Source organism: Ischnura elegans, chromosome 11 (assembly GCF_921293095.1).
Source record: "Ischnura elegans chromosome 11, ioIscEleg1.1, whole genome shotgun sequence".
In the NCBI taxonomy this organism is placed as follows: Eukaryota; Metazoa; Arthropoda; class Insecta; order Odonata; family Coenagrionidae; genus Ischnura; species Ischnura elegans.
Window position 1 is genome coordinate 59,739,539 of NC_060256.1, and position 14,339 is coordinate 59,753,877.

Genomic DNA, 14,339 nt, shown 5'->3' on the forward strand with positions numbered 1-14,339 from the left:
ACTTCCTTTATTGTTAGGGCTGCTGTACACTGTGGCGCAGTGAGGGGAGGGGGGTATGGGGGATAAAACCTCCCCAGCGCTTAGAGAAATTTTTAAGTTAAATCTATTTTACTTAACTGGATTAATATTGCTTATAGAATAGTGTGAGGATTAATAAAATATCCCTCAGAAGGCCATAAAACTCATCATTTTAAAACATTTATCTTAAATTTTTTCTGGCAGAGGGCCCCCGCACCTCCCACTTACTCTGGTGGGTGTACCACACCCCCAGTCCCTCCAGTATTAGTTGCACCTGAAACCCCCCTTGCTGTAATTCCTAGGTGTAAAGCCCCAGGCTGTACATACATACTTTTCTTGGACGTATCTTACATTAATAATAAAACGTTATTGTACTTTTCCACATGGTTTAATTAATACGACCGGTTTCGTCGCAGAGGCGACATCATCAGGTACAGAATCCGTTATAATAACAGTTATTTTGTTCTTGTTTATCTGGTTGCTATTACGTTGGTAGGGGAGGGTTGCGTCGGGGTTGGAGCGTCACTCAGCTTCAGGGGAATCTCCAAGAGCGGGGAATAGTTTACAAAAATATTTTCATTTGCTAAAATTCCATTTTTTATATGCTTCCTTATCTCCAACTCCTCCAAGCAGTCCATCCTTCTTCCCTTTCCCTCAAGGTGGAGAATTTCCGGAACAAAATTGCTCCTGTGGTCACTCTCCCATAGATGTTTCGCAAAATGCGATTTTTCTAACTCCCCGTTTCTCAAATGCCTTCCGTGTTCCTCTGCTCTTACTCGGAATGAACGTCCAGTCTGGCCTATGTAATAGGTCTCACAGTCACTGCACTTGAGTCTGTAAATGCCACTTCTATCATTTAAGTCAATTTTATCTTTTGTATTGCATAATAACGCCCTTAAATTAGATGTGTTATAATATGCTATTTTAAAGTCTTCTCTGGGAAAAAGGTTTGCGGTTGCCTGTGAAATATTTCCATAATAACTCAGTTTGCACCAGCGTTTCTTATGCTCATTATGAATGGATGAATGGTATATCATTTTCTGTGCCCGGAGGTAGTATTTCTTCCTTAACAATTTATCTATGACACTTTCTTCGTATCTGTTTTTAACTGCAATGTTTTTGATGGTTTTGATTTCCATGTGTGGAAAAGTACAATAACGTTTTATTATTAAGAATGGATTTTCACAAAGTAAAGCCAGAAACAATCAAGTTTATTCGTATCTTACATATTTAAAGATGAATTGTCGATGAAGTGTGAATGGTCTATTGCTAGTGAAATTTAATTTCAATAATTAGACTGTTAGAGATAATATAAATACTCTTTAAATAGGACTGCATTTTTGAAATACTTACATCTGCTGAGAAATATGCCTGAGCCAACATTTTTCTGATAAGAAAATAAATTATTATTTTAGGTAATTATCTTTCATTTAGTCAGATTATTGCAAGTATTAGCTCATACCGTTAGGTACTGAAGCTTATCTCCATAAGATGTTGAAATAGCAACAAAATTTTAGTTGATCAACAACTTGTCCCACATTTTGCCACGTCCTGCATTTCAACCTTTTTTGTCTTCTTTTTGAAATGCAAATTTTTTCGTCATGATGGTGATTGCTGTATGTTTTTTGTTGGTTGTAGATAATGCTCATTTGTAGAGATGGGTCGAATAGCAGATTTCTCGAACTCGAATATTGAATTCGAATATTAAATCATTGCTCGAATATTCGAATACAGTGGAACCTCGTTAAAGCGAGTACGGGCTATAGCGACACCCCCGCTATTACGAGAGATAGCCGATGCACCGTCAATTGACCCTATAATAAGAGTGTTAAAAAATTCGTTTTTACGAGACCCTTTCGGTGTTGGCTCTCGCCATAGCGAGGGTTTCACCGCCGGAAGACTTTCATGAAGACTCCTTAACCTCTGTAATTGCTAGCGATCTGTTAGAAATGAAGTTAATGGAGTGCTCAGTCTCAAATTTATGTGGTAAACTGTCGTTCGATAAATATAATGATTGGCGAAACAATGCTTTCCATGATTTTTATTCAGTGCGGCGCTTATAAATTGTTTGAATAGTTAGTCGTTATTTGAGTAAGGAAATTTAGTGATGCAAAAAAACATCGCCTTTCGTCTGAATTTATGCTTACGTTTATCGGATAGATGTTTATCTGTCGCCGCACCACTCCTGTTCCTGTATATCTGTTTGCAACAGGTATATTGGCTATTATTTGCTCCACCTCCGGTAAAGCGACAATTCGCTATAGCGAGTGTTTATTAGTGCACCGTGGGGTGTCGTTATATCGAGGTTTCACTGTACTTTGAATACTAGAATTGTGAAAAGCATAATAAACGTATGTTTCTTCTTCTATTTCACTTGATGAATGTATAAATAAAGAGGTATACAGTGGAACCTCGATCTATTGTTTTTCAAGGGGATGGACGAAAAAAACGATGAATGTGGGAATGTTTGACTAGGTTGCCTATGCAGCAGGGAACCCAAGATTTTCGGAGGGATTCGGTGGGATTTTTGGATTTTTTCACCCGATCAGTTTTGGTTCCCGGTGTCGAACTCTTTTCACCAGTCAAATCCGTGAATTTGATGTAGTTTGTCAACTTGCCTAAAATGGCCCTGCATGCACAAAAATGACCTAGAGTTCTCTACATTTTTCCGAGTCAACTACCAACGACGTGCGTGCGACAGTGTATGGCGCGGAATTCAAAGTATTCGAGGTATTCGAAATTGTACCTTTAGCATAATTATTTGAGATCTCGATTATCGAATACTTTCTAGTATTCGATATATTCGAGTATTCAGGGTTACTATTCGCACCTCTCTACTAATTTGCTTTTCTCATATCATCATAGGTCTCAAAGTGGAAGGTATTCATCGTAGCCTGGGGATGAGGTCTAAGGTGCAGCAGTTGCGGAAATTGTACAATCAGAGAGAGGAAGTGTCCCTGTCTGGCCATGAAATATCTGTTGTTACTAGTCTGCTCAAACAGTTTTTCAGGTTAGTGACTATACTCTTGTGGTATATGTTGAAGACAAGATCTGCAGCTTTACCTGATGGAAGATCTGGATTTTTATAAAGGATGATATGGAGGTTCTTTCCTCATCAATGCCATTTTTTACCATTGCTCTAAGCACCCACACTGATCCACATTACACAGTAGTTACCTGTGAGGCATGTATTATGCAGCCAAAGACGTATACTTCTGGGAAGCCAGTGCTTCAATAATATTGTAATATTGGTACAGTGTGACTGTTTTCCTGGGTATTAAAATTTGCTGTGAAAAAATGCAAAATGAGGCTGTCCATTGAACTTGTGCAAGTGATACAGTTACTGGAGTGGTGGATTGTGAGTAGTGTGTTTAAATATGCCTCCATATTTTATTCAGAGTGTAAAAGAGGTTTAAATTTGGTTTTTTTTATCATTTCGAATTTTCTCATCAGTAAGCTTTAATTTTCTTTTCAAAACATAACTTTAGAGAAATTATTTAGCATATGATTATCTTCCCATTAGAGAGTTGCCTGAACCGATTGTCTCAAAGGCTGTGGAAGAGGCTGCTGCAGCTGTTGGTGGTTCGTCGGCAAGTAGTCAAAGTCTGGTTGAATTGAAGAATCTTGTACAGCAACTGCCATTGCCTAACAGGACTATTCTGGCCTGGATTCTCACCCATATGGAGCACATAGTTGATCAGGTGAATTGACACACTTATGAGTTCTTCAACTATCCTTAAACTATGTAAGGGTTTCACTTTCATAGGATTGCAAAAAATTCCCCTGGACCAGGAATCGATACACTGACCTTTGGCTTTTCAGGCCACTACCCAGACCTCTGAACTATCCAGTTTCCTTGATTTTTATTTGGTTTATATATTGTGTACTATAAGTTTATGTTACATTGGTTATTGCATAATGCATTACCTACCATGGATCGAATATATTTCTAAGAAATAAATTGAACCTCCATTCGTGTGGCTAGGAATTTTGTTCGGGGGTCCAAAACCAGGGGTGAAAATAAAAAAAAACAGTGTACCGAGTAGAGGGTTTTTAATTAATTTTATCACTTTTCATAATAAAAAAAACTTCATTTTACAAAATCTTATAACTCATGATACTGCAATATTTTGTTTTCTTTTATGAAGCAAAGTAATTGTATTCAATTATTTTTGGGGGGGGTCCAGACCCCCACCTTGCTATGCCACTGGCCCACTATGTAGTCAGTGGAGTAGCTTTTGAAGTCATCTGCTTGAGAACTCATGGTATGAAAGTGACTAAAGTTGTCCATAGGAGAAAAATCGTTATTCCTGATTATTGGGATTTGAGCATGATCCAGGGAATTGATATTTCTCCTGTGAAATTTTGGCACCAGTAGTTTAGGCGATATTTTCTAGTCTGTGTCTATCCAATGTTCTCTTCTCATTGCATTTTGGGAAACTGAGTAATGGCTTTGGGAAAGATAAAAATTTGATTAATAGGTTTTGCACTTAATTAGTGATCAGAAGATTTGGAGAACTTCTGCTATTGAATAATTACATTAATAGCTTTATGGGCAATACATATTAACTACTGTTAAAACATCTCATCATGTTATTACGTGCAGTTATTTAACCAACGAGTTCCTGTATTGACTCAAATCGAGATTAAAGAAGTTATCAAGTCAATTTTTGTCTTCAACTCTATATGACTGAAATTTCTATGTGGTAGCACATCTCATGTAATTATCCCTAGACTTTATTTAATAGATCTAAGCATTAAATCTCATATTGGGGGAAAGGCCATTACTCAATACTCTGCCGTGATTTTCCCAATTGTCGTTAAAGATACTCATTTGTAAAAAAGTTGCAACAATATTTTATTTATGCTTATCAATAGATATGTGCTTGCATTTTATCTTTTAATGTTAATGCTCTGATGGTAAAATTCACTTGGCAGGTTTTTTATGCCACTTGTCTGATTTATCATTTTAATTTTCATCAATTATGGCTTGTCATGAAGTTTAATCTTTGAATTTTCAGGAGAAGCACAACCGTATGGGTTTCCAAAATGTGTCCTTAATTGTCGGCCCTATGCTGATGGTTGGCCAACGTGCCTTGGCAGCTCTTTTTCATCATCGCCGTGCCCTTTTCGGAGAAGTCAACTTGTCAAAGTGAGTGGAGTTAAAATGCTTTGAGTTAACCTAGATGCAGACAGAATGTGTTATTTCACTTATACTTACAAGGGGAGCATGGGGTACCCAGCAAAGGGCAGGGGGGAGCAGGCCCCCCTCCCCCCTAGAAGCAAAAATTGGAAGTCTGTTTGCAAAAGCAGTACTGAATTGAAAAGAAAGCATTCAACAAATTTTCTTTAAACCCACGAAAAATGATATGTATTAGTATAAGATATGTAACTAACTAATATAAAACTATTCTTTCAAGGAAATAATCTCATAAACTAATGTCACAACTTGGTTAGCCCCCCCTCCCCCTAGACCATGGCTTGCGCCCCCTCCCCCCTAGTTTTGATCCTGGGTATGCCCTTGAAGGGGAGACCATGTACCTTCCTCCACCTTTTCCAATGCCATATTTTTTTATATAATGCGGCATGGCTTATGCCACAGGCATTCTCACTTGTTCAGGCCAGTTCCATTGCATGGGCCACCTAGTATTGGAGGATTCTGGACTGGGGTTTCTAAATACATACATACTTCCACTATATTTGGAATTGGGTCTCTTCGTTTCTTTTGACCAGTAAATCACCGCTGATAGCTGATGATGTTTTCATCTCTGGTAATGTGGGAAAAGTGCTATTCAATCTCGACGTTGACTGGAGATGTCTTTTGCAGGTACAAACCTCCCCTCAGTGCTGGATCGCCTTGTCCTGATTCTGTGGAAGGGATAGAGGAAGAGTTAGCCAAGCAGGAGTCGCTCCTTGGGCAGATACACAAAGAAATGAATGCTGGACTTGTGTCAAAGAAACGTGAGGAGCAGTTGTGGGAAGTTCAGCGATTTGTGACCAACCTCAAGGTGAGTCCGTTATTTTAGTGGAGCATTAGGTTTTTCTTTGTTTCAAATAGTTATAAATTTTATTTGTGTCAACATAATCACAAGTCAACAATCCTAAGATTTGTTTGGTGGTATACGGTAATACTGTATTTACGGTAAATACAGTATTTGTGTGATGAATAAATTAACGGGAAAGTTCTCCAGTGTTTCAATTATCGATTCCTTCCAGTACATGTAGCCTGACGCTGTCAATATTTCACAGTTGAAGCATGGTGTTTATTCTCATATGTTTTCCTTTCATCCAAACAGAGGAAACTTAGGCTGTTGCAGCGAGCTCATGGTAGTATGCAAAAAAGCCAAGAAGAAGAAGATAGTGGCCCAGAAAAGTCAGCGGAGGCTCCATTGAAAAGTTCTCGTGGTGATGAAAATGAAGACTTCAGGATAAACTTGAAACTTCAGAAGACCAAGCCCTCAATAGATGAAGAGCAGGAAGAGGTGGAGGGCAGAATGGAAGAGAGTGCAGATGGAGTTGGGACTGTGGTTAAATCAAATATCCAGTCAAAGCCTGAGCAAGATAAGGAAATGGTATCAGATACAACTGCCCCATCAACAAAGTCTAAGGATGAATCAGATGGCAGCAGAATTCAGACAAGGGGTGAAGATGATGAGGTTGATGGAAGGCCAGTAGTAGAGGAGCCAAGGAAAAATATAGGTAAAGAAATACTATTCATATCTATGCTATTCTATAAATACTTAACCTGGGGAATGTTCAATAAAGCAAATTGGAGAAATCATATTTTTTCATATGAAAAGTAATGCAACTAACTTATTTAAGGACAAAAAAATATGAGACCTCTCACAGAATTAATTTTCTTACTATCCTTGTAGACTTTGGCTATCAAAAGTCATTGATGTACTTGTCTCTTCATTTCTATGTATTGTGCTTTTTTCTTGATATCCTTTTCAATATTCCTACTCTGTAATAGAATTTAGATATTTATTAAAATTTAGAGGAGTAGAGCTCATCTCTGATACTTATTTATTTCCAAATTGTATAACAAATTACTCACCAAATGGCAGTATCAAAATGTTGCACTACTATCTTTCTCAAAGAAGTATATCATGCTACAGTACCACAATGCAGCAAAATGAAAATGAGCAGTGCTGAAAGGAATGGTATGGTAATTCCTAAAATGGTTGTAATGAAAAGCTATTTTTTGTCGTACTATCAGTCAATTCAGAAAGGTGAAACACATTCTGCATGTCTGTAAAGCAATGTATAGCCTAGAAACTCATTGAATTAGTCTTGATAGTGTAGAGCTAATAAAAAATTTCTTATTGTTGCTGAACAAAATGTGAAACATTTTTCTGGCAAACGTTTGGTACGAGCTGTATTATTTCCTTGTTACAATGTATTTCATTTTCATAGAATAATTGCCTCATGCTTTTAAGTCTTGGGGAGAAATCACTCCTTTGAATGAGAGGAATAACCCATGCAAGGTGTGTTCCATGCGGTCCTACTGGAAATCTGGCCGCAGAATTATTATTCTTATAAAAAAATCAATTCAAGCAATTCTGCATTAGATAGTCTCTTTCAATCTTTCTACCACTCATAATTTGTCAGGTACATACATACATGCTGATTTCTCTTCAGTATTATGCAACAGTGAACTTATTGTTACATGCTTATTTGCAGACAAAATTAAGGAAACAGTTACGAAGGAGAAAGATGTTATACCAAATGACTCCTCCAAGAGCAAAGAAGAAAAAGTTAGTCTCTCTGTTAAGGTATGTGCGATAACTATTTATTTACCTATAAATTAATTATGGAATTTTGAACAACAATGTGACATTGTATGATAAGTTTAAGTTTTATTTTTGAAACTTTATCAGTTTTTACATCAGAAAATGTTGTATATATTCGTAACGATTGATTTTTTCATGGATATCATATCGAGATTTGAGTTTCACTCTTTAATGTATTTTAAATGTTTCTGACTTAATTAAAAGATAATTTATTATACTCTGAAAATTTTTACTCAGTCTAATTAATAAAATAGAAATTTATAAAATAAAAATTTATGATGTACAAATTTATGAAAGGACAATTTATTGAATGGAATTCATTCATCGTGTATAGCTCAAGAATGTAGGTAATGAAAAAATATGGGTATCTTTATATGTAGTCCAAAGTCTACAATTTATTAAAGGTTTTATTACTTTTCTATGATAATGGAATTCCATGAAGTATTGTCTGCTCTCAGAAGAGAAAGGCTGAGTGGGAAACATTCTTTTTCAATTTTTAATTATCTTTCCCTTCCATCCACCAAATTCTGTTAGTGAAATTCAGTTTTGGACCTGAGTGAATGACATTGTTTTGGCTCTAAATCCTCCCTTTTTAAAAACTTTTTCTTGTCACTTTATTTTAGGCTCAGGTGCATAAGTACAGTGATTCGGTCACTAGAATTAGTGCTCTGGATCAGAAGCATGCTTATGTGGATCCACTTAGCAAATTTACAAAGGAGGAGCTGGAGAAAGCTGCTGCTCAGAGTGAAGAAATCTTGTACTTAAAGCTAGAGCATGAGGAGCTGTTGAAGTTGCGCGAGGAATTGCTTGGCCGCATTAAAACTGAAAGGTTGCTGGCACGGCGGCTGTCTGCCAAAGTGAATGTGCAGCGTTCCAGGAGGGGGGTCAAGTCGCAGCCATCTGGACCTCCCACTCATCCTCCTCCTCAGCTGATGAGGTGTGGTTTTTTTCTTTCCTCCATCTTATAACATACAGTACTGAGACTCAATATCCTGTCAGAAGTGCGTTCACACATTATGCATAGATTCCTTGCAGGAATATGACTTTATATTGGTTTGGACAGAATATACTATCTGCAGGCCCTACAGATTTACTATCTTTGATCCCTGAAGATAAAAAAAACTATATATATGATATCCAGTCTTTATTACCATCATTTTTTGAAAAATTTACTGGAATAGTCAAAAACAAAATGTTAACAGTGAAAATTTTTGTAAAAAGCTATAAGAAGTGCCTGGTGATGACACTACGGGAGATTCAAAAATTTTTAGGTGAAAATGACATGCAATACAAGGGGGGGACCCAAAAATAATTGGATGCAATTTTGAAAAATTCAAAATTTAATTTTTTGTGTTACAAACGGAAGTAACCTTTGAAGTACTTTCCATTTACACTGATGTGTTGATTCAAATGCCATGGGTGCAGTCCAAAACACACTACATTCGCTACCAGATGCTACAGATAGAAGTGCTCCAGAGCACTGGTCCATAGGCACTACGTTTGCTATGAGAATTTCTTTTCGGACCAGTCAGGAGTGAAGTCAAAATTGCGGAAATGAACGAGGGACCATAATCCACGACTTGGTTTCAATTTTCTTCCCCAATGATGACTTATCGTGGGGAAATCTCTCTGTAAAAAGCTCACAACCATGCTGTCGAAGTTTAGCGTGGGGGTTATTCTGATCGTTTACATCACGGATAACATCCTCGCAGAAACGAACTTTGTATATGTAGAGCTAGTGCAAACATGAGCACATGTTACCGATGAATGATTACCCTATGCTTTTCCACATCCAACACAAATATATCACTCGCTATAATGATACCCTCCCCATAGACCGTACTTGTTGTAATGGATTGTTGTTGTACTGTATTGACTTGTTACATTGAGAATTGGAAAAAGGTAAGGGGCAGAGATGAGCCGGTTGGGAAAAAGAAATTAAAATTTTGAGGCTTTAAGTGGTTGATGATTACTTATGAGATGATTCAGCATACATTCAGTGACATATAGAGCAGAGCAAAGTTAATGTGGTAAATGCTTCATGGTTTCCTTGTACATAATATGTTTATATGTATATTTTTGGCTTTTATTGTTCTATTAGCCATGAAATGTGAGGAAAGAAATACACATGCAAGTATTTTTCATACCTCCTGTTTTCTGAGCCCCTTAATGAACATTTATGTGAATATGTATGTATTGTTTGTAAAAAATAACACTCAAACTCTAACTAAAAAATTAGGAGCCACTATTTGATGGTAATTTTTTCTTTAATTTTTACTTAGCTGCTGTTGCATGTTTTCATAAAATTTCCATTAATATTTGCCATTGTAGTGAGGGGACAGTCAATAAAGATGGCTCTGGCAAAGAAGATGATGCCACAAAAATGGAGGAATCACTTAATCAAATGAAAAAAGAAAATGAAGCATTGGAGGTAAGTTCTTTGACTTTTATGACAATTCTCAATTTAACCTTGTTATTAGTGATGGGTCGGTTCGATTCCTCGATTCTTCGATTCCTCGATTCTCGGCCAAGAACCGGAATCGAAAACGAGTACTTGCCAAGGCGAAAAATCGATTCCGATTCCAGTAGTACTTCAAACAACAAAATAAACGACCGCGTTTCCAACAGTCATTTGAATTTTCGCGCCACGTAATCGTAATAACAAAACACATATCTTCTTGGGATGTGCGAGTACTCGAAAATTCAAGTCGATCGAGTAGTTGGTACTCGACTCGAGCATTCCGAGTCGCATTACGAATGTCGAGTCGAGTAGTTAAGGTTACAGTGCTTTCGAGGCTAGTAGGTCCAGCAATCTGGCGATAGGAAGCGCTATCATGAAACTCATGTAATAATGCAGTTTTTAAAGCCGATAAGTCATTCTAATGCCTTGGCCTGGTAGTTTCAGCTTGCCGAATACACTATAGTTGTCGACGTGGGCGCCGAATACCTTTACGCCAGCCGCAGCGGCCGATCGTCTTCCTACCCGGCGCACACTAGTCTGAAATCGGAAAAAGCTGGAATAAAGTCCAAAATGACCTTTTTGGGGATAGAGACTTGAAACTCAGCGTAAATACTCATAAATCATTACCAAATATTGCTTTATATGCCATTTCACATAAATACGAACCTTTAGTGAGATACAGAGGCCCAAGGATGACCAATTTTTCAATGCCACGCGAGATATCGTTTTTCCTCAAAAAATCTTTGAATTTATCCAAGTGGTTTTGCGTTGGTGTGAGTTTTATGGAATATAAAACGCAATATTCCTTTGATCTGGTGCTTTGCCTATACTTTCAATGACTTTCGAAGATTTTGGCTCTCATCTGTCGGGTTTTACAACGCAAAATGGCCGACCCGTTTTTCACGTGAAATTTGACATAAAGTAGACATTATCTTTCGTTTACGAAAAATATAACTCGGAAAATTTTAACCACAATATAAAGTTGAGATTTCTAAAGAGTACTAATAAGAAATCTTGAAAAAAAAGTTTGCGAAGAAGGAAATAAGAGCGATTTTTCAATCGCGCGTCAATGCTGAGCTACACGCTGCGGAACTTTAAGGCTCGGTAACAGGCCGATTTTTCAAGTTTTTTAAAACATTAGTCTTGAAAATCGTCATTTAAAGCATAGATAATCGTCTTCATTGACTTAAAACACTAAACTGAGGATGTTCGACGATAGGATGTTCGATGTATAGATCGACTTGACCATTTAGCGCATTACTCGAGTGAAAATACTAAAAGGATTGGATATTTTTTGGAACCATCCCACGCATAAGAAATATGCCTCGGGTATTGAAGTAAAGTGAAGAAATTAAGTCAGCATGCTTAAGAGAGAGAAAAAAGAACTATTTCCGTGAAAGACAACAACCGATACCCTTTTTCCCTTTCCACCTTCGCCGAGGTGAGTCGGGCGGTAGGGGGAGTTTTCACACCACAAGGCTCTTTTAGCCTTTTTTATTACTACGACCGTCCGATGTGATATTCATTTGTAGCGTTTAGTTTCTTTCTTGAACTTAAAGCAAGAGATTTTAAGGTTGATTAAATGACGTGAGAAGTATAGCATTTTTTTTGGCTCTACAAAACTAAAGTTTAGTTCTATAGTTGTTCGCTTCGACCACTTGAATTCCATGAAGATTCAAGATCCAAAAAATCGTTGATATAATTTTTAATAAAAATTCCAAAGTTTCCGAAATCTTGCAATTTTGGTGGGAAAGTACATGCCCAATAACACACATGTGTAGCAAAAGGCAATTTTCTGCAGGCAGTAATACTATAACATGGAGACATCAAAACCTGCTGGCTGAGCATGTAGAATAATTGGTTTTTCTGCTTGAGAATTTGAAAGGGCCAAATATTACATAGATTCATATACGTAGTATGTAATCTTTATTACAGCTATGAAAATTTCTGTACTCAGGTATATTCTGTTTTGAAATTTAGCTATTATATTTTAATTACATAGTAATTATTTGAAAGATGCTTTTGTCAACTGACTCTTTCACAGAGTAATATTTTTTAAAGTGGTTTTCTTGTTGCCTGGAATTAAGTGATATTTTTCTTGGAGCCTATGGCATCAGAATCGATGGAATCGGTATCGGTAGAATCGGAATCGAAATGTCAGAATCGGAATCGGGATCGGAATCGATAAAATTTTGGAATCGACCCATCACTACTTGTTATTATGTAAAACAAAATAATTTATTTCTGTTGTTGTGTCCATGTCAGTCTGATGTACAGAACCACTTAAATTCATGTGCTATTCCCTTCTGGCTTGTTAAAGCTTTTTCCATTACATTGATCCAAAAAAGAACTAGCCTGGTGGATATGAACTGTAGTTTGGAGTAGTTTAGGTTTGACCTCTCTTCTTAAATTGTGCATTTTGTTTGGAACCTTATTTTGCTTCAGTTTATGACCAGAAAGATAGTTGACCCATGTTAGAGCAATTTTAAAAGAGTGTACCTACTGTATGAAATACAATGGGAGAAAGTCACATAGTTGTGACAGTCCAGATGAGTAGGAGTCAGGATTAGCTATTATTATGAACTTAGTCCATATTTATAATTATAACACTGTTTAAAGTTGGCAGTTTTATTTTGTAGGACCTCGATATACAAAGGAGGATTCTCTTGGTACCCTCCCCACGGACACTTTACCACTGACCATAGTTTCAACACTGTTGTCTTTGATTATGACACCTGTATGTTGAATTTGCAGTGACTATGGTCTGTAATTACGTGTCAATTTGTAATGCATGAAGTGAATTTATTTTTAATTTAACCTTTTAACCTTCATTCTTGTTAAGGTTGTAATGGTGGAAATAATTTTTGCATTCATTGGTGTTTCAAAGTTTTAATTGGCACAGTCATACATTTGTAAATACAGTCAATTTATAGGATTAAATGTCGTGGAAAAACTTACCACAATCATTTTACACAAATTCCTCCCAATTATTGGTGAATGAATTTTCTACTGTTACTCAGCAACTTTGCTCAGTTTTAAATATGTATTTTAGTTGCAGTATGCTATGTTTTACTTGTAGATATAGGTAGTCTTATGTCATTATTTTGTAAAAGACCGAGTATACTACAACCACTGAAATACTTGAATTATCACCCATATATTTTATATTATTCTATTCCTTAGCCCTTCATCTTCGTAGCTCAAGAAAGGGTAAGGCTGTTATCCTTAAATTATGCTTTGTTTTCTTATGAAGATTTAAGGTGTTTTCGGTTCATGCCATTCCTTTTTTCTCCTGTGTCTAATCAGTGATTTCAAAATTGATATGTGAAGAGAAAAAGAGTTTGTAAGAAATAGGTATGGGGCTTAAATGATCACATCTGGAAGTTCACGTTACTGTAAGTAATTGAGAGGATCATGATATTGTAATCTTGTCGTACGCACATTAATTTATGTGAAAATTATGAATAAGTTATCAAGTTTTAAATGGTACAGTTGATATGAACACCACACCGATTTTTCCTACAAAATATGTATAGCTATTCCAAAATTATTTCTTTTAAAAACATGTAGCAAGTAGGAATTCATGTGTAGACATCTACCATCTTATTTATAGAATTTCGTTCTGTGATATTTCTCATGGCCTTCATATATACATTTCCTTAATCATGTGGCAGTGTGTTTAAATATTGCTAGCGGTACAAATCATATATGTGTTCATAAAATCATGCCTCATTTAGCTCAATAGTCTCATTCCTATAAGTGTTAGCCATATTCAAAATTGCGTCTAAACATGAAATTAATTCATCCTTATCATGTGCCTCATTCTTTAACAGCCAAGGGGAGTTTTTGAAGTTTCTTAGAAATTGCAAAGCATATTTCCAAATGATTGCATTTGTTTCTATTAAAAGCCATGAATTTGTAGTTGGCACTGTGAAATTTTTATCATTAAAATTAGCTATTACTGGAAATATTTCTTGAAATCATTTGCTTAAAAATTCTGTTTGGAGGGGAACTTTCTTGGGTTCTATTGGTTGATAATGTGGGTATGTGATAGAGTTATTTACCCA

General features: G+C 36.4%; 1 protein-coding gene across 2 annotated transcripts in view; it reads left to right on the plus strand.

Annotated features, from left to right (window-relative positions):
- Positions 1 to 14,339, plus strand: part of LOC124168209 (ralA-binding protein 1) — a 35,056-nt gene that overhangs the window by 15,677 nt on the left and 5,040 nt on the right. For both annotated transcript variants that reach the window (XM_046546340.1, XM_046546341.1), the window contains 8 exons: positions 2,884 to 3,028; positions 3,542 to 3,719; positions 5,040 to 5,170; positions 5,846 to 6,026; positions 6,315 to 6,717; positions 7,702 to 7,793; positions 8,435 to 8,748; positions 10,143 to 10,242. In XM_046546340.1, the coding sequence (XP_046402296.1) occupies positions 2,884 to 3,028; positions 3,542 to 3,719; positions 5,040 to 5,170; positions 5,846 to 6,026; positions 6,315 to 6,717; positions 7,702 to 7,793; positions 8,435 to 8,748; positions 10,143 to 10,242 (1,544 nt within the window). The remainder of the gene's footprint in view (positions 1 to 2,883; positions 3,029 to 3,541; positions 3,720 to 5,039; positions 5,171 to 5,845; positions 6,027 to 6,314; positions 6,718 to 7,701; positions 7,794 to 8,434; positions 8,749 to 10,142; positions 10,243 to 14,339) is intronic.